At 41.6% G+C, this 19,013-nt stretch overlaps 2 protein-coding genes across 2 annotated transcripts; both read left to right on the forward strand.

The window, feature by feature from the left end:
• The first annotated feature begins 1,219 nt into the window (after window positions 1-1,219).
• Window positions 1,220-6,340, forward strand: nup43 (nucleoporin 43). The gene is made up of 8 exons (XM_069657498.1): window positions 1,220-1,430; window positions 1,854-1,976; window positions 3,177-3,254; window positions 3,751-3,913; window positions 4,033-4,168; window positions 4,840-4,991; window positions 5,120-5,236; window positions 5,895-6,340. Exons 1-8 carry the CDS (start codon window positions 1,311-1,313, stop codon window positions 6,122-6,124), a joined length of 1,119 nt encoding a protein of 372 aa, XP_069513599.1. The 5' UTR covers window positions 1,220-1,310; the 3' UTR covers window positions 6,125-6,340.
• Window positions 6,341-7,094: 754 nt separating this feature from the next.
• Window positions 7,095-16,461, forward strand: lats1 (large tumor suppressor kinase 1). The gene is made up of 8 exons (XM_069655864.1): window positions 7,095-7,242; window positions 7,864-8,310; window positions 8,962-9,079; window positions 9,675-11,083; window positions 11,879-12,461; window positions 12,941-13,123; window positions 13,592-13,698; window positions 13,782-16,461. The coding sequence occupies exons 2-8, from the start codon at window positions 7,966-7,968 to the stop codon at window positions 14,292-14,294; spliced, it is 3,258 nt and encodes a 1,085-aa protein (XP_069511965.1). The 5' UTR covers window positions 7,095-7,242; window positions 7,864-7,965; the 3' UTR covers window positions 14,295-16,461.
• The last annotated feature ends 2,552 nt before the right edge of the window (window positions 16,462-19,013 follow it).

The following is a 19,013-nucleotide window of genomic DNA, read 5'->3' on the forward strand; positions in this document are numbered from 1 at the left end:
TGTGTGAATTGGGGGGGTTGGGATGCTGATTGTTTTTATTTTGTTTTTATTTATTTTCTGTCCTTGTAAAGCACTTTGTGCTACATTTTAGATGTATGAAAAGTGCTACACAAATAAAGTCTGAAAGTCTGCTTGATAGTGCCAATGGTGAGCAACATTATAATGCTCTGCCAAGTTTGTTATTTTTTTGTTGACATCTCTGTAGTCATATAGAGTTGTATGATAAATTATTGGCAAATCTTTGTAATTTTTCCTACATTATTCTGCCATTTCCTTTTAAGTTTAAAAAGCGTGTGTCTTGACACGGGAGAATATAGTGCAGGCACGTTTGCAAGTCTGACCCAATGACCGTATAGATGGATGACACATCTCCATCTGCTCTCATTGTACGAAATTGACGCTAAAATAGCCCCGATATAGGCACTGCCATGTTGCGGTGGTGACATCATTTGGAGCCAGGGCTGCGCAGTAGAGATTGGTGGGTGGAACCACCGTAGCCACTTACGATAACCAAAACATACAATTAACTTAACAAAAAAAACAGCAAGGATCTGGCACGCTGGCGTGTTTAACAGCAGAACAGCTTCTTTGTGTTGGTCTAAAGCAAACATTCACAGATATGGACACTTCAATGACTGTAGTGATTGTTTTAGTTACGGTTCCTCTCGCCGATCCTCCTCTACTCTGCTAATCCGGAACAGATTGCTGCAGGAGCCGTATTTGTCAAGAGCTGTCAATCATCCTTTTTACAGCATCAAATAACAAATGAAATATAAACTTGCCAGAAAAATGAACGCTTTGACATAAATCAGCATGATAAGAACTAACTATAATGACAGAAACCATGTTTGAGAAAAAGTTATTTTAAGTATTTTGATTTTATAGTTTGACTCATGTCCCATCTGATAACCATGGAGGAGATGGGCTTTATGACCTATACTGCAGCCAGTCAACAGGGGGCGTTCGAAATGTTTTGGCTTCACTTTTAGGGAGCTGTCATGTCATTTATCTGTTTTATACAGTCTATGGTCTGACCAATCTCTCACCTTGGATCTTATGCTCCTTTCTTTTCAGAGAGCCATGTCTGAGCCATAAGATCCGTCTCCCTTCAAAGAGCTGCAATTCCCAACACAATTGTTAGTAGTAAACGTGAGGGGAAAAGTCGGCTGATTTAGTAGTTTGACCTCACTGGGACACCGTAGTTACGTATGAAGTAGCAGGCGCGTATAGTTCGGTTTTCCACATGAATGCTAAGCTAACATTAGCAATTGTTTTGTTAATTTAAAGTTGTTGAGACTGTATTTACTTAAATGGAGAGTATAAATGCGAAGTACGTGTCTCAGAAAATCAGTAAAACCAGATGGCGACCAGTATCGTATTCATCTTTACAGCAAGCAGATATCTTTGCGACTGGCTCGTGGGATAACGAGGTTGGCAAAGTTGTCATTTAATTCAAATATTTATGATCCATTATATCGACAGAGTTCATATAGAAATGTCAGAATTTAATGTGATTTTGATAATTGTTAATTAAGCGGTTTTATGTAGGTTGTAACTGTTAAAACGCGTATTAAGAGGTGTTGTTAAGTTTAATGTGTCATTTTGGCATGCAACCAGAGCATTACAAAAGTTACACTTGATGTACAGGTGTCATGTTAAACTATACACGTTATTTACTACTCAGGCTGCCTATTCAAGACTGCCCTAGCTGTGTCTGCTAAACTCCAGCCTAATTCAGATAGACGAATGGCTGATAACTGACAGTATAGTATATAGTCTGTATGACCACTGGTTAGAACTGTCAGACGAAATTCAGATGAGCTTAAATAAACCCAAATGTGTGTCTTATACAGGACAACAAGATTTCTCTTTGGTCCATTGGGAATCATGGAAGTTCTGGCATGGATGATGGATTTGAGGGAGACCCACAGCTTTTGTGTGAACACAAGCATGATGGAGATGTTCTGGACCTTCAGGTAAGACACTCATGGGAATCCAAGCTAATACACCAGCCTGTATTTGGTTGTAATAGAAATTAAAATTATGTTTATTCTGCTGTGGAAATGTTGGCCTGAAGTTTTCTTTCCTGGTACCAGCATTGAAAATAGTGATAGGACTGGTTAACCAATACTCTAAACGGTAAATAACCAGTTAAGATTAAAATGTACCTTTTGGTTTGGATAAAAGTCTGGGACCCATTAAAACATTAATTCAACAAATGTTTTTTTCCTTTTTTCATAAGGAAGGGTTTATTTTAATGTGCAACAGCATAAACAGAGAGAGAACATGAGGATTTAGCCTACACATCTGTATTTTACACATCAAACCCTGTGTGAACTAAATAGACGGCAAGAAAAAACAAAAAAAGCCTAATGTTGCATTGAGGCTTCCAGGATACCGGCAATTTCTGACTTTGAAGATAAAGTCAGGCTATGTGAACAAAAACAGATCGCTTCGCATGTGATATTGCATTGTGCTTGTACCACCGCTGTAAGAACTGCATTGCACAATTTACTATTAACATTGTCGTGCTCGTCTTGGGTGAAATAGTCCCACACGCTGCTCTTCTTTTTGCTCGTTTCATTTTGCTCTCCTCTCAGGCTCAGCTCAGCTAACAATAACAAAACATGTGTGTCCCAAATATATATGTGTTTTTAAAAAAGACTACATTTAATTTAACCGTTTAACTGGTAGTATTGACAGGTGAAAATTCTTAACGGTTAGTTACAATGTTACAATTTCATTTAGCCAAAGCGACGTACATCTGAGAGTTAATACAACACAGGCAACAATCAAGACAGGAGGGAACAAAGTCAGTAAGAGCCAACAAACGGCTTCAAGCGCGATCGGACACTAGTGCCGACAGGCAGTGTATAGGGTGTGTTTTTGTTGTTGTTTTCCTTAAATAATCAGCAGCAGCAACCTCAACAAGATCAGTATAGTCATCATCATCATCATCCTGAAAATCCTAGTCAGCATAAACTACATCCTCAATGTCATCATCATCAGTAGCATCAATATCAAGATCATTTAACTGATTAAAGTGCACATCCCTAACTGATACCTAGACTCAGGATATCTACCAATACTGAGTACTGATTCAAAATCAATGCTTTTTTAACGTGTGGGAAATTTACCGTCCTTGTGTTAACTTGTTGTTTTCTGTCTTTCTACAGTTTTTGGACCAAGACAGAATTGTCACAGCATCATCAACAGGAGCAGTCACCATTTTCCGCCACCACCAAAACAGTCAGGTACACATTGGTCATGTTATATCTTTTAGATGCACATATAGAGAGCTCATTCAGATCAGTCCATGGAAGAGGACATCCATAATGAGCCTATAGCATGGGGTCAGATTACAGCCATAAACAGCTGACCTTGGGCAGACTTTTATCCATGAGGATGGTTCAAATATTTGACCTTGGGATGGTTCAAATATTTGACCTTGCTCCTTACCCTGTACTTTGCTGAAAATAACGTAAGGAAAGAAATAGCTTGTTTGACCCTCACCCTGAATTTCTGGGACCATTTGCTCATTTTGAAAGACTTGCATATGACATCAATTTGCATAATGTTCTCATGGTATGCTATGATGACTTAATAAATCCTATTTCAACAAGATAATTTGAAATTAGCCACCTTGACAAACTAGGAAGTACAGCACTGGAAATCACTGAATGGTATGATATATCGTACTTGAAGTTCATTAAACATTCAAATTTCTGATGTCTTCTCTTTTGACTGCAGACAATGTCAGTTTCTCAGCGCTGGGAAAGAGCACATCGTTACCCCTGTGACAACGCTCCCTGCACTGGCGTTGTGTGCAGCAGTCCTGAGATCGTCACAGTGGGTGAGGACGGCAGGATTATCGTCTTCAGAAGTGACCACGAGGGAGTGAACCGAGTCATAGGTGAGGCTAAGATTAAACCTTCATGTTATAAAGTACTATTCTTATCATATGATGGCATTTTCAGGTCATGTGGAAAGACTATAATGAGACTTTTTATCGGACTATTTTACTATTTCCAGAGAATGCAGACAGCAGCACAATCCATGCTGCGACGTACTTGAGGACAACAGAGATTTTGACAGTGAACTCTATCGGACAGCTCAAGCTGTGGGACCTCAGACAACAGAGCAACTCACCCTCACAGATCCTCTCCCTGTAAGATCTCTTCAGTTCTACCCAAAACATTACTTTTATTCAAGTTTATTTTTCCTGTTTTGTTTTAAACAAACTGTGCGGCTTCATATACACACACGACGCTGTTTCGCCTCTGTTACTAACTCAGATGCGGGCTCAGAGGCGGAACCACTTCGCCCCACCATTCCGCCTCTGTGTGTTTTACATAGAAGACGTAATGTAACAGAGGCGTAATAATACCGCCTTGAACTGGCAGAGGATAACAGGCTTTTTTCTCATCCTCCCAATCCATCGCACCACCTAGTCCCACCCTCAGGCTACAACTGTCCACAACTGACTAGAATAATAATCACAATGGATAAAAAGAAGGTCCATTACAAAGGAGACAACAGAAACGCACCTAAACAAACATAAAAAGCACACTATGAGTCATTCCAGTTTGTTATCCCAGAAACATAAGTGAAATATAATTTCAATGTGGTCCAATTGGGTTCATTAATTCTTAATCATGTTTAGATGGAGCAAGACATCCTTCAGCAATCTGGTATGAATGTTAGAAAGCAAGTAAAGGTGACTACATCAGATAATTAGAAAGTCAGAGGATGTGGTTAAACTAATATGTTACAGGCGTCACTCAGAGATTTAAATTGAATCCCAAAATGCATGCAGACAAATACCTTTTTACCTTCCAGGTCAGGAGACAGAGTCCCCCTGCACTGCGTGGACAGACATCCAAACCAGCAGCACATTGTGGCCACGGGAGGGCAGGACGGCATGCTGTGTGTCTGGGATGTGAGACAAGGCAACACACCCTTCTCACTCATGGAGGCACACTCTGCTGAAAGTAAGACTTTATTGTGGGCAGATGATTAAATTTAAACATACAACTTTATATTTATATCATCAGAGCTCGAGTTTTATTCCACTCTTTGCATGGTTTTTACTTTGTTTGTTCTTTGGTTTTCTGCACAGTGTGGGAAGTCCACTTCCACCCGACCAACCCAGATCATCTGTTCACATGCTCCGAGGACGGTTCACTGCTGCACTGGGAGACGTCCTCGCAGTCAGACATGCCCTCATTCTTACAAGGCATGTCCAATTATTCTGCTTACTTTTTACTTTAGCCAGCAAGAACTTTACAAACAATATTTTGAAAAGGGTAGCCCTCCAACCCTAACCCTGTCGGTGAGTAACTGTGGTTATCAAGTGGCCTCGTCCCATCACAGGACATTAAAGTACAGGTTGATGGGAAACTATACAAAACATTTGCTCTTCTAGACACCTGAGCCCCTCTAGAATAATGTATGGTCTCATTTTTTTAAAGTAAAAGTGAACGATTAATAACAATTGAAGGGTTGATGCAAGAATGTGTCTGAGATGATAAAGATATTTCTAGGTAATCTATTTGAGTATTTCTCTTTCAAGCTGTGAACAGTGACCTCTGGACACCAAAAACCCAAACTAGTCACCACATTTTATCAGCAAATAACTTTATCATGAGGTGACAATAACATTTGAGAGCGCTATGATATGATAAAACCGCAGCTTCTATATTTATCAAGAGATATTTTTATATTTCCTGTGCTTATCATACAACTCCAGTTCTTGTCTTTTGGGTGTCAAAGCGACCACAAAGACACCGAGTCAGCTAGCATGATGCAGATAAAGTAAAGCTAAAAAGCTGAGATATCAACATCATAATACTATTTAAAAGTGTTAATAGAAATTGTTTTATCATGTTTTCCAGGTGGCAGGAACACCAGCATGATATCTCGCAGTGCTATGGCCCCAGCCGGAGGGAACCAGTCCCTGATCAGCGCCTGGCTCAGTGGAGACTCCAGCAAAGGCCGTCTGGAGACGACTCACATGCTGCCCAGCCAGACGCTATCTGTGAACAGTTTGGATGTACTCGGACAATGTCTCGTCTGTGGGACTGACGGAGAGGCTATTTTTGTCAACAGACAGGTTCCAGTTTAAAACAGTTGTTAGTGGACAGGACTGTACATGCTTAATGATCTGTTTATTGTCATTGTCAATCACAACAGCTGCTGGTTACATTTTGGCTCTACTTTGTATGCACAACAAATGTATGATTTTTTTTGTTGCAGTGATGGATCATCCTGGTTCAAAGTTTTTGTAGATATTTCCAAGCAATTTCAATTAAACAGTGTTTTGTACGATTGCCGTAACTGTTTTGAAATAAATTAATAAAATAAAACCTTCACAAATATCTCCTGTCCCTCAATGGCCAAAACGTTCAATCCTCATTCTAATCTAAAAGAATAATCTGTGAACACTGTGAAGTCATTACTTGGTTCAAATGACCACTGCCCAACATAAAAGTTGAATATTTTATTAACCAGTTCGTTCCAGTGGTGTTCAGGAGCAACAGGTGAATGGATGACCCAGAGGTGAAGTGAAGGATGATGGGGAAAGGTACAAAAAAATGTAGCATCATACGGGTAACTTGTGTGAAGTTTCCAAATTCATCTGAACATCCAGCAGAAGCACTTCCGGTCCTGCAAAACACCAATTCTAACGTGATGTGTTTTAATGAAATGTAATGAAAATATACCCCTCAGATTTAGATGATTTTATGAGCAATATGTTTTTAAATGAAAATGCATGCATGGATTTTTAAAAGCAGCGGGTAGGTATCAAGTTTTACTCTGTCACAACATGTATTAGTGGATGTGCAGTGTGCCTTTATCCACTGTTGCACATTGTAGTTTTTATTTAGTTTTTTTTAACTGTCGTTATTTTTTGCTTCAGTTAACGAAAGTATTATTATTTTTTAAATGTATTAGTAATAGTATAACAGTTTTAAAAACTGTCCTTAGGATTTACTTTTATTCCTTTATTTTGAAATCCCTAATCACCGGAAGTGTGCCGCGCTTCCTTCTTGTGTAACTTGTTGCTGTTGTACTTGTCATTCAGACATCCCAGGAATTCAACGCGACTACGAACAAGCCACCTCGGCACAACAAGGACATTTTAAGTTAAACTCGCGTCCTTGACGCCGAGAAAGGTCAAGGAAATATCTTTTGTTGGCAAAATAGGAAAAGTGTCGAGGAAGGCGACAATAACGGACACTGGTAAGTTGTCAGACACGGCTATCGGCTAACGGCTAACTAACTGTTGCCAGTTGTGCTCTCGAGCTAGAAGCTAGCTAGTTCCCAACCTGTTGTTGTATTAGCCTAGCAGCAAATGGATGCCTTTAACACACAGGCCGCGGAGAAGCTGCTGCGCCGTTTAATTTTACACCTCCCGAAAAATCCAGTTAGCAGCTTCTGTGTCGTTCTTTACTGGAGATAGTTGGGGCAGTGTGACAATTTATTTCAGCGTCGATCTCACAATACTTGACGCAAGAATATTAGCATTGAAGTAGCGCTCTGTTAGCCGTAGCTGCTAACGACACTAGCAAGTGTACGGGTTCTTGTTATGTTAAGGTATACTTTTTCTTCTATGGTATTATATCGCTTTGTAGCAAAGCTCAGAATAACATGGCTAAATTCTTAATATGAAACTTTTTTCAGCTTATTAACTCCCATTATAGCGAGGCTGATTTATAAGCATCATATGGTTAATGTTTATCTGTTAGTGTCTGGTAATAAGTACTCTCTACCTTTCATTTGCCCAACCTGTTTGGTAGCATAACATGTACTCTGTATACCTACTTATCTCACACCACGTGTTTTGTATATTTCACTCAACAGAATGCAGATGTGAAGTCAGTCATCATCTGCCATCCTCTGCTGATACCCTGGATTGAGTGCTGTCCTTTTCATCCCCTCCATCGTCCTCATACATGCTCTTACATGAAGAGAGGAGAGAAACCCGAAGGATACAGGCAGATGAGACCCAAGACATTCCCCACCAGCAACTACAGCGGCAACAGCCAACAAATGCTGCAGGAAATACGGAAGAGCCTGCGCAACTTGTCCAAACCCTCTGACCCCCCTAAAGTGGACATTAGTGGACCTGGAAAAATGCCTCCTGAGGACTCAAGGCAACAGGGGCGCTGCAGCAACCCCAAAAACCCCCACCACAAGGCCTTACAGGAGATCCGCGAATCCCTGTTGCCTTTTGCCAATGAGCCCACTTCAGGCCCTAAGGTGAACAAACACATGTCACTGGAAGCCCCATCTGCTGGTTTCGAGGAGGTGAATTGAGTGTTGTTGTTGTTGTGTTTTTGAAACAGAGGCGGGTTTTTGTGAAGGATTGTGGAAGAATTTCATTCTAAACATAACTCTGTAAGAGAGAATAATCACTTTGAGCAGTTTGTTTATGGGAGAATTATTTAAAAAATGAAGAGTATGCAAAGTGGAACAACAAGCTCGTACAGGTGACAATACCAAGGTAATTTCCCAGTTGGCAGCTGCCACTTGTTTTGATCCAGTGTGTTTAATCCAGGTATGTAATGGACCAGAGTGCAGTGCAGTAACTGACTGACAAAAACATATTTTGCAACTGTTTTTCATGACTTGTTTTAAGTTTTTTAAAGTAAAACCTCATCTATTCTCTGGTACTAGCTTCTCAAATGTGAGGACTCTCAGCTTTTCTCCTTTTTTTATCAACTAAACTGAATACCTTTAAGTTTTGAATTAATGGTTGACTAAAATAACACTTTTGAAGATGTGGATAATAACAAATATTTCACCTTTAGTCAAAAAATTTGACTTGCAGACTGAAAAATACATAAACTGTTCAGAAAAATGAATCTGCCATATTCCCATATTACATTTATGTACAGCATCTTATCACACTTTGATTGCCCAAACTCTTAAATGTTATTTTTTCTGCCTATTAAACAGAGCAACAGTCGCAGTATGGGGGCAGTTATAGACTACATGGGTAAGGTGACCTACCAGGACCCGATGAGGGAACCGATGGCTGTTGCCAACCCAAACTCTACGGGTCTGAAAGCCCCAGGTACGTGCTCGTCTACTGGGACTAAATGCTGGCTTTTCTCTTTTATATTCCATCAAGGTGTGTTCATTCAGCCCTGATATTGTTTGCAGGATTTGGGACATTTGATCAAAGAAATGACAATACCTGCTGATAAAAGGGAATGAGTCACTGCATCATGTAATGGAAGATGTTAGGCCTTTAGTCCATTCATAATGACAGTAACAGTACATTCAAGGAATGACATACATTACAGTTTGTTGTTAACCATTTTTAGTATGCACAGTTATTTCTGCAGATTTGGCAACTTCTGTGGACCTTTTTAATAAAACATAATATTAACACATTATTGGGAAATACTTATGTTAGATATATCTTGTAAATAACAGCTTAATTACATAGTCTTGGGAGTTTGGCTCTGGGGCCAGAGAGTGCACTGGCCCTTATGCTGTATGCATATTTATTAATTCCTTTATGTTTTTCACACTGTAACTGTTTTATTTTAAGATGGAGTGCAGTTTTCTTTATGTCAGCTATGAGAATGAAGTGCTACAAGTAATATTCTTTACTCCATTATTCACTTTGACTGTTTTTTTTTGCTATTTTTTGGTGTCTACAGGAGGTTCTCACATCCAGCAGGCTGTGCTGAGGAGGCCGAGCTGGAAAGGGTCTAAGGAGTCTCTGGCCCCTCGACACGGTCCTCTCATGGTGGATGGAATGATGTACCGCTCAGACAGCCCCGGACCACCTCCTGCCTTCCCACAGAGTCACCCTGCGAACAGCCAGAGGGTCAATCCCCCACTGCCGCCTCAGGTGCGCAGTGTCACACCTCCACCAAACCGCGGTGCAATGCCCCCTCCACCCTCCTGGGACAGCAACCCGTCAACCAAGCGCTACTCTGGTAACTTGGATTACCACGTGCCCCGAATCTCCCCAGTACCACAGGGTGCCTGGCCTGATAGGATCAGCCCGGTGCCTTTGGGCCACCAGCCCATCATAATGCAAAGTTCTGGGGGGAATAAGTTCACCTTCCCCTCTAATTGGTCACAGAATGGCTCTCCTCAGCAAGACTATATGTCAGGGGGCAGCAGGCAGCCTCCTCCCCCATACCCGGTCAACCAGAGCAGCCGGCACAGTCCCACAGATCAGCAGATGCAGGCAGGAGGACCCTCATCCTCCCCCTCTTACGCCAACGGGGGAAACATCCCTCAGTCCATGTTGGTCCCCAACAGGAACAGTCACAACCTTGATTTGTATAACATAGGTCCTCCTCAGTCCTGGTCCCAGGCTCCCATGGCCTCCAACCAGTCTTCCCCTAGCAACAGCAGCAACCAGGATCTGTCCCCATCCTGGCAGCACAACAAGCCAGTCCGTTCAAATTCCTTCAACAACCACCAGCTGAACGGCAGATCAGCCCACCCAGCCAGCTCCCAACCCTCGGCCACTACCGTCACCGCCATCACCCAGGCTCCCATCCTGCAGCCAGTCAAAAGCATGCGTGTCCAGAAACCTGAGCTACACACTGCTGTCGCTCCCACACACCCGCCATGGGCGCAACCGCCTCCAGCTGCACCTGCGTACCCAGAACCCCCAGCCCCTGTTCCTCAGATCCCTGTCGTAGCAGAAGTCCCCAGCTACCAGGGCCCTCCTCCGCCTTATCCTAAGCATCTCCTCCAGCAGCAGGCTACACCTAGCCCCCCTGCCTACGACCCAGGGGCCAATAAGCTCAGCACAGGCAGAGAGGAGCCCGCTGAAGAGGAGAGAGGCAGCGATAGCTCCCGAGACAAGACGACAGAAAGCCCTGAGAGCACTTCAGCGACAGAGAAGGAGAAGAAGCAAATCACGACATCGCCTGTTCCTGTCCGCCGTAACAAGAAAGATGAAGAACCGAGAGGGGAGATGGGAAGAATTGCTCTGTACTCTCCACAGGCCTTTAAGTTCTTTATGGAGCAGCATGTGGAGAATATCTTGAAGAACCATCAGCAGAGGATTCGGAGGAGGAAGCAGCTGGAAAGTGAGATGCAAAGGGTGAGAATATCAACAACACTACTCCCTTTATTTTATCTATGAACTTACTTGTAGTTATAGACGAATCTACTTTCAATTTTGCTATTTAAAGTTATACTTTTTACTATTTTCAAACTTGTTTCCCAACTATCTTATCATTGTTGTAGTATCTGTCTGAGAGATGATGTCCTTTTCATGCTGTTTCTTAGCTGTTCTTTCTCTTTCTTTCTTTCCTTGCTGTCACTAACAGCTGATCTAAAAAAAAAAGGTAAAGGTATCTCTGCTGTTCTGTGACACAGAATACTCTGCACACATCAGTTATGCAAGTAAGCTTATGTTAAGACTGCTTTCATGTATTTTAAATGTACAACGTGCAGCATGTTGGCTGAAGGAAACGCATGACTTCCATCTCACTAATCATGTAACTGCTTGTGCATCTTTGTGTTTGACTTAAGTGATGATTAATACATGAGAAAAGTTAAGTGTCTGCATTAATAGGTTCTTTTTAATGCATTTTGCCGTGGGTTCCTTTCAGTGTCTTCGGTTTATTCCTTTTATCAGGGGATGTAGCTCAAAATCCTGACCCCTTTACATCGTCGTTTTCTATTGGTCCCTCCCCCTCTAGTATCTTTGTGGAACCTCCTCACACAGGGCCTTGTATACTCAATCTCTTTTTCCCCCTAACTCTACGCTGCCTTTGACTTTGACGTCAATTTATATCTTACCAGGACTACTTGTGTGTTTTTATGCAACCTTTCTGAGCCATTTTAAGATTCCGTGGGCCATAAATCACCTCTGACTTTGTCCTGTGCACAGGTGGGTTTGTCTTCAGAAGCTCAGGAGCAGATGCGCATGATGCTTTGCCAGAAAGAGTCCAACTACATCCGGCTAAAGCGGGCCAAGATGGACAAATCCATGTTTAAAAGAATCAAGACCCTCGGCATCGGAGCGTTTGGCGAGGTGTGCTTGGCCAGGAAAGAGGACACGGCGGCGCTGTACGCCATGAAAACGCTCCGTAAGAAGGACGTGCTGCTGAGGAATCAGGTGGCCCACGTCAAGGCAGAGAGGGACATCCTGGCTGAGGCCGACAACGAGTGGGTGGTGCGTCTCTACTACTCTTTCCAAAACAAGGACAACCTGTACTTTGTCATGGAGTACATACCTGGAGGGGACATGATGAGCCTTCTCATCCGCCTCGGCATCTTCAAAGAAGAGCTGGCGCAGTTCTACATCGCAGAGCTGACCTGCGCCGTGGAGAGCGTCCACAAGATGGGCTTCATCCACCGAGACATCAAGCCGGATAACATCCTCATAGACAGAGACGGGCACATAAAGCTGACTGACTTCGGCCTCTGCACCGGCTTCCGCTGGACACATGACTCCAAGTACTATCAGAGTGGTGGGTATCACTAATATCTAACTAATCTTATTCCCCCTTTAAATACTACATGTGTTATAAATTCTCAAAGGCCGATATTAAAGAGAGAGGCTCAGACTGGCTGGGAAATTCAGCTTGATTTACATTTCAACAACCTTTGTTTTGATATTTAGTCTTTAAGTTCGGACAGAAATGAACGAAGGCTCAAACCTTTCAGAAAGAGAAATCAGATAACTTTCAAATTATTTGATGCAGCGAACTTTGAACCTTTTAATACTATAAAATCAGAAAATAATGACATATTTGACTATTGGATGTTTTAGTCACAATTAGTTTAAAGGTCATCCGCAGTGAATATGTGGTAATCCTGCACAGGCCATATAAAACTAGTTTAATGTTCACTTGCTATTTTCATTCAGGTTCCTGGTAGAAAGCTGGTCAGTGTAAAGAGGACTGACTGTAAAGAGGAGTCATGAGTTTGTTGTGCGTTCTCTTTCCAGGTGACCATGTGAGGCAGGACAGCATGGACTTCAGTAAAGAATGGGAGGACGCAACAAACTGCCGCTGTACAGACCGCCTGAAGCCTCTGGAGAGGAGGAAGGCCCGGCAGCACCAGCGCTGTTTGGCACACTCGCTGGTGGGGACGCCCAACTATATCGCACCAGAGGTGCTGCTCCGAACAGGTACGGTGGATCATAACCTGGTCTTTATTGTTTTCTCTCTTTCCAAAATGTATTTTTCCCTTTCTCTCAGTATCAGATAAAGATTTTTAATTTATTTGTTATCAACTGTTTATATTAATAATCTATAAATGACACAGAAATGTGAAAAAGTTAGAGATGATTCCACTTCTCTGTTTTCCATAAAGATATCATCAATCAATTTAACTGAAAGCCAAATACAGAATTTTTAAATGAAATTGCAGAAGAAACTATATTTAACAGAAGAAATGAGTGTCAAGTTTGAGAAGCTGTGACCCTTGCATTGTAATTTTTGCTTAAAAAATAACAAACCAATCAATTAGAAAACAAGCTGGGAATCTTTTCTGCACAGCTGACACACTTTGAACTGATTACAAAAGCGACAAGAAGCTCTAACACCCTCCCGAATGATGTTGTTGCATTGTGACTGACGTCTCTAATCTCCTGCAGGATACACCCAGCTCTGTGATTGGTGGAGCGTCGGTGTCATCTTGTATGAAATGGTCGTCGGACAGCCTCCCTTCTTAGCGACCACGCCCCTGGAGACGCAGCTGAAGGTATGTGAGGCACCTGCAGTGAAATGTTTTGCATCTTCAGACTTCATTGTGTCTTAATGCCGCCTCTCTGCTGTTGACACCAGGTGATAAACTGGAAGAGCATGCTGCACATTCCCCCGCCCGCCAAGCTCAGCCCAGAGGCGTCGGATCTCATAGTCAAACTTTGCCGCGGCCCCGAGGACCGCCTCGGAAAGAACGGAGCGGATGAAATCAAAGCTCACCCTTTCTTCAGGAGCATCGACTTCTCCAGCGATCTTCGGCAGCAGGCGGCGCCCTACGTCCCGACCATCGCTCACTCCACAGACACCTCCAACTTCGACCCCGTGGACCCCGACAAACTGTGGAGCAGCGACAGCGACGGGGAGGACAACCACAACGACACCCTCAATGGCTGGTTCCGCAACGGGAAACACCCTGAACACGCCTTCTACGAGTTCACCTTCCGCCGCTTCTTTGACGACAACGGGCACCCGTACAGCTGCCCCAAACCCATCGGGTACGAGGACTTAAACGAGGACGAGGCGGACTCGGAGGACGCGGTGCAGGAGGCGGCTGGCGGCTCTGCGACTCAGGGCCGAGACCTGGTCTACGTGTAGCATCTGTGCCCGGCTGAGCTGCTTGTACATAACAAGACTGTGGGAGGGTGTTTGTATGTGTGAAGGCGATTACAACGGTACAGCATTTAAATCCTTAAACATAGGAGAGTATGTTTTTAGGAGCAGTCAAGAGTCTCTGCATCACACAGTCACATTCATAGACTGTGTTTTCACACTAAAAGTTAAGAGTTAGATGAGAAGATCGATACCACTCTCATGTTTGTACCATAACAATGCAGCTACAGCCAGACACCAGTTAGCTTAGCTCAGCATTATTTACATAATAACTCAGATTTGGCTGTTCAGTCTAAAGATTTGACTGTTTTTTACCTATTAGACACATGTTTTAATGCTTTCCTTCATCATCCTGAAGTTGAATACATCAGTTTCCACACTGCAGAGAAAGTGAAAGTCTGCTCATATTCAGTTATGAAATCCCAGCGCACCACAGAGCGTCTCTCGTGTAGACAGCAGTGTCAGCCGAAGAGTCAGTCACAGGCGTCAGGAGTAGAGGAGGCTGTGTCTGGTTCAGGAGTCTTTTAGCTGACTTCACTGACAGTCATCACCGGAGCAGAGAGCGTCTTCGTCACTCTGGCCTGCATCAAGCTGTATGGTACCATGTTACCCTCAATTTCCATCACCATTAAAATTACAGTTAGTGTTGTTTTTGGTTATCTTGAGCCTTTGCTGGTGACTGCCCTTCCTGCTGTGGTTGCTGCATTACTTTTCATACAATGACACAGCTGTAAAAACAAATTGATTCAACTCACAAAATGCAAGTAGACTCAGGGGGTCTTATCGACTGATGGCATGAATCATCGGCTTTGAAGGGGCAGGCCGAGCACTGCAACAACAGCTGCTTCTTTTGTAGCAGGTGTGCATACAGAACAGAACAGTACAGTAAAGGAAAATATTAGTTATCATGTTTGAACCTTTGCATATGTAGTATGCAGAGAACAGGTTCCGGACTGAAATCTGAAGGTTTGAGTAATAGAGATTAGAGATTAAACAATGCAGCGACATCGTTAGTGACATGTTCAGGGTCGTGGAGGGGCTGGAGCCTATCCCAGCTGTCAGTGGGCGAGAGGCGGGGTTACACCTCTGGTCGCCAGTCAATCACAGGGCTGACACATGGAGACAGACAACCTCTCACACTTGCAATTTTAGATTCCCCAATGAACCTATGTCATTTGTCCTTCTGTGCGAGGACGCCGGAGTACCCGGAGAGAACCCAGCATGCACAGGGAGAACATGTAAACTCCACACAGAAAGGCCCCCCTAACACATTAGTTTTTGTGTGAATCGCAGATACAAGATGTAACTTCATTTTTTTGAGCTTATGTTAAGTTTAGACAGCAACCTGTCTCCAGTCTATGTGCTAAGCTAAGCTAACCTGCTTTGTCTTTGCGGTACAAGCATGAAAGTGGTATCAATCTCTCCCTAAGAGAGCACATCATTTTATTCTTTTCTAAATGTTGAAGTATTCCTGTGATGTGTGAAAGGCACACTGTACGATGCGTGCTGCAGAGGAAGAGAGAGCAGAGGTAGATCAGCTGCTCTCTTTGTCGACTTATCTCAAACCCCCTAAAGCCTTTAATTTATTTAAGAGAACTGTACCCGGTGATGCTAGTGTAGGCGCTGTTTGAGTGTGGGAATTTCTGTTGTTGAATTACATTTAAATCGTCTTAATTTATATTTTAATGTCTGTTGCAATGGGGATATTTAGTGTCTTGACTCTTAGAAATGTGCAGGGATAAATTGCTCTAATTATTCATTGCTGTGCCTTTTTTTTTTTTTTATCTTCTCTGTTATCTTTCACCAAATATAAAGAGGGTTAATAATCAGATTTAAATGAGAGTAGCAGTAGCTGATTGAACTACAGTAGCTTTTTGTTGTATTTTTCTAATTTATACCTAAAATGTATTTATAAATTAAGTTGTATACAGTTCATGTAAATATTGTTCTCTTCCATGTCGGCTGACTTTGTTTTTTGTTAGGGCAGGCCCTCGTCAGTGTCCACTGCTGCTGCCTAATATCGATATGTTGTGTCTCTCGTGAACCCAAAACATCTACAACACTAAATCACACTCTGGGTAGATTTTATTCTTCTTCTTTAATTTAACCAAAGCACTAAATAGGTGGGTTTTTCCTTTTTTTATTTTTTTTTGCAATAACCCACATTAAGGAAAAAAAACATGCCTGTTTTAGGCACCTAACAACTTCATCCTTTAGACCTCAAACCAAGTCCCTTCAGAATAAAAGCCTTACTTCCTGTCTTTGGGAAACACTACAGCTGCCTATCATGTTGAGTTTTTGTGCCTCTGTACCGATTTGAAAATAGAAAAATGTATTGATGGACTGATATTGGAGAGAAAATTGCTCCCCATCACATATCATGAGGATTTTGTAACCCGCTGTACTTTTCTTTGTTTATAGGAAAAGATCTCTGAATGTAGTTACGGACTTTTAACGGTGACCACCGGCATCCTGCACTGGTTTTGTGTTTTCATTGTAAGAGAGAGAATTTTTATTTTTGTGTACATTGTTGGGTACAGGGAAGAGGGTGATAAATAAAGAATGTAAAGAGCAAATCGTGTTTCATGTGCGCACCAATCAGGCTGGTTTGTGTTTAGTATCCTCAAGTGGAAACAGGTTACTGGACAAGTTTGTTTGGGGCTCTAACTAACAGTTAATTTTTATTATCAATAAACGTGCCAAAAAAGGAATTATAAAACGTTACAGAAGACCAAGATGACGTCTTTAAAAGCCTCATTTGTCAAAGCCTGAAGATATTAAGTTAAATATCACTCAAGTAAAAGATAAACAGCATCTGGAATGTTCCATTTAGTTTTCTCTTCAATTAATTTACTGACCATCTCTCTTCAGGCGGATTTTAACTCTTAAATTTGCCAGATAAACACAAGTTAACAAGAAAAATTAGATTTCCGAGTTGCAGTTGAAGGTTTTGGACATTCTATTTGAAAAGGGCGTATTTACATAAGGATTTTCTGCTTTGCCTCAAAGAAAACAAACCTCTAAAGCCTCTGGTAATCAAGTCATTAATCAGCTTGAATTTGTAACATCATGAAAGATAAACTGAAAAATGTTTTCAAAGGAAAATAAAGGTTGTGAAATTCCCTAGAAAAATGAATTCCTGCACACAGTCAGCCCCTCTGCAGTGATTTATTAGAAAAGGTTAATGTCTCGGTCAGGAGGACTTATCTCAAGACAATTAAATCATAAAGTGACACAACGTCTAAACACACATCCGCATGATAGCCCACAGCTGTGTCCATGACAACAGATCATTCATTAAAAACTGCCTCAACAATCAAACCCTACAAAAAGGATAACATTCTTTAAAATTAATTAAAAAAACATGACCCGAATCTATAGTGAATTAAGTGTCCCATTGGGTCGTATAACTTGAAATTATTATATTTCTTTTGGGCAGGTCTGTCCTCCCATAACGTGTTACATATTACAAACATCTGCACATGATTTAAAGTTAAAGGACCCCATGTGGCTCATACAGACTGTAGATTTAGGCCATGTTTTCTAATAACAAAATGTTCCTGGTGATGAAAATCACCACTTATAAATTAATGTTTGTGAAGGGATCGACTTGTCCCCACGGAGCTGAATCTTGTGTGTTGTCTTCATTCATCTGAACAAGTGCTACAAGAACTTGAATATATTGACAGGAAAGTTTGATGATTTAAAGCCGTCGATATATCCTCCAGCCACCAGGGGGCGCTAGACAACTTTACTGGTAAAGTTCAAGTCATTGGTGATGGGAGTCTCTTTATGCTACTTATAAATAAAGATACAAATGTTTGTAATATAATAGGTGCAATGAACGAAATATACTTGAGAGTGCACTATTTTAAGAGGAATTAATGTGCTTTAAGGTTTCGTAACAACAAATGCTTTATTTCTGCTGTAGAATGCAACAGTTGAACCGGTAAATTGTGCTACTGATCTATAAGTAGCTGGTAAAATATAATAATTTACTTGCAATATGGCCTCTGGAACAAAGTAGTTAATCTTGCATGCTGAGTGGAACTAAAATATCCATCATCACAACCAAAATGTTATTGATTTTAGTCTTAATTTTTGAGGAACTAATTTGACATTACGTTCGGTTGTTAAAGTAAGACATAAAACAGAACTGAAATGTGAAACTGGGATTCATAAGCGGGATCATTTCCTGTGAAAACCACATTTTTTCTGAGGCTGACAGTTTGGTTTTCCAGTTGATTTTTGTCTAGACAGTCCAGTCATGGGACTGTGAGAGGTTTTGTTGTCCTTTTTTATGACTGAGTATTTGGTCCAACAGATTAACTGATTTCTATCTCACACAGGATGTTAGTCAGACCTTAGAGCAATGTCAAAATGTGCATAATTCCCATTTACTCTTGTAAGCTTTAAATAAGAGCAAAGATGGTAAAAATTAGGGATGGACCGATTATCGGCGCCGATATTCGGCCTTTTCACGCATATCGGCATTGGCCGTTTTTTTTTTTTTTTTTTAATCAGACAGCCGATAAGAGATCAATTTAAAACTGGGTTATTTTGGCTCTGATTAAAAGGCATTTAAACAAATTTAAGTGTTGGAGTTTGTTTTATTCAAAATTTTGACGCCAATATTTTCACTTTTACTGCAAATTAATATCGGCTTCAAATATAGGTTATCGGCCTCCTTGACTACTAATAATC

The sequence above is a fragment of the Semicossyphus pulcher genome, unplaced genomic scaffold (assembly GCF_022749685.1).
Source record: "Semicossyphus pulcher isolate SPU_LCO1_2020_fin unplaced genomic scaffold, fSemPul1.0.p SCAF_11, whole genome shotgun sequence".
Taxonomy (NCBI): Eukaryota; Metazoa; Chordata; class Actinopteri; order Labriformes; family Labridae; genus Semicossyphus; species Semicossyphus pulcher.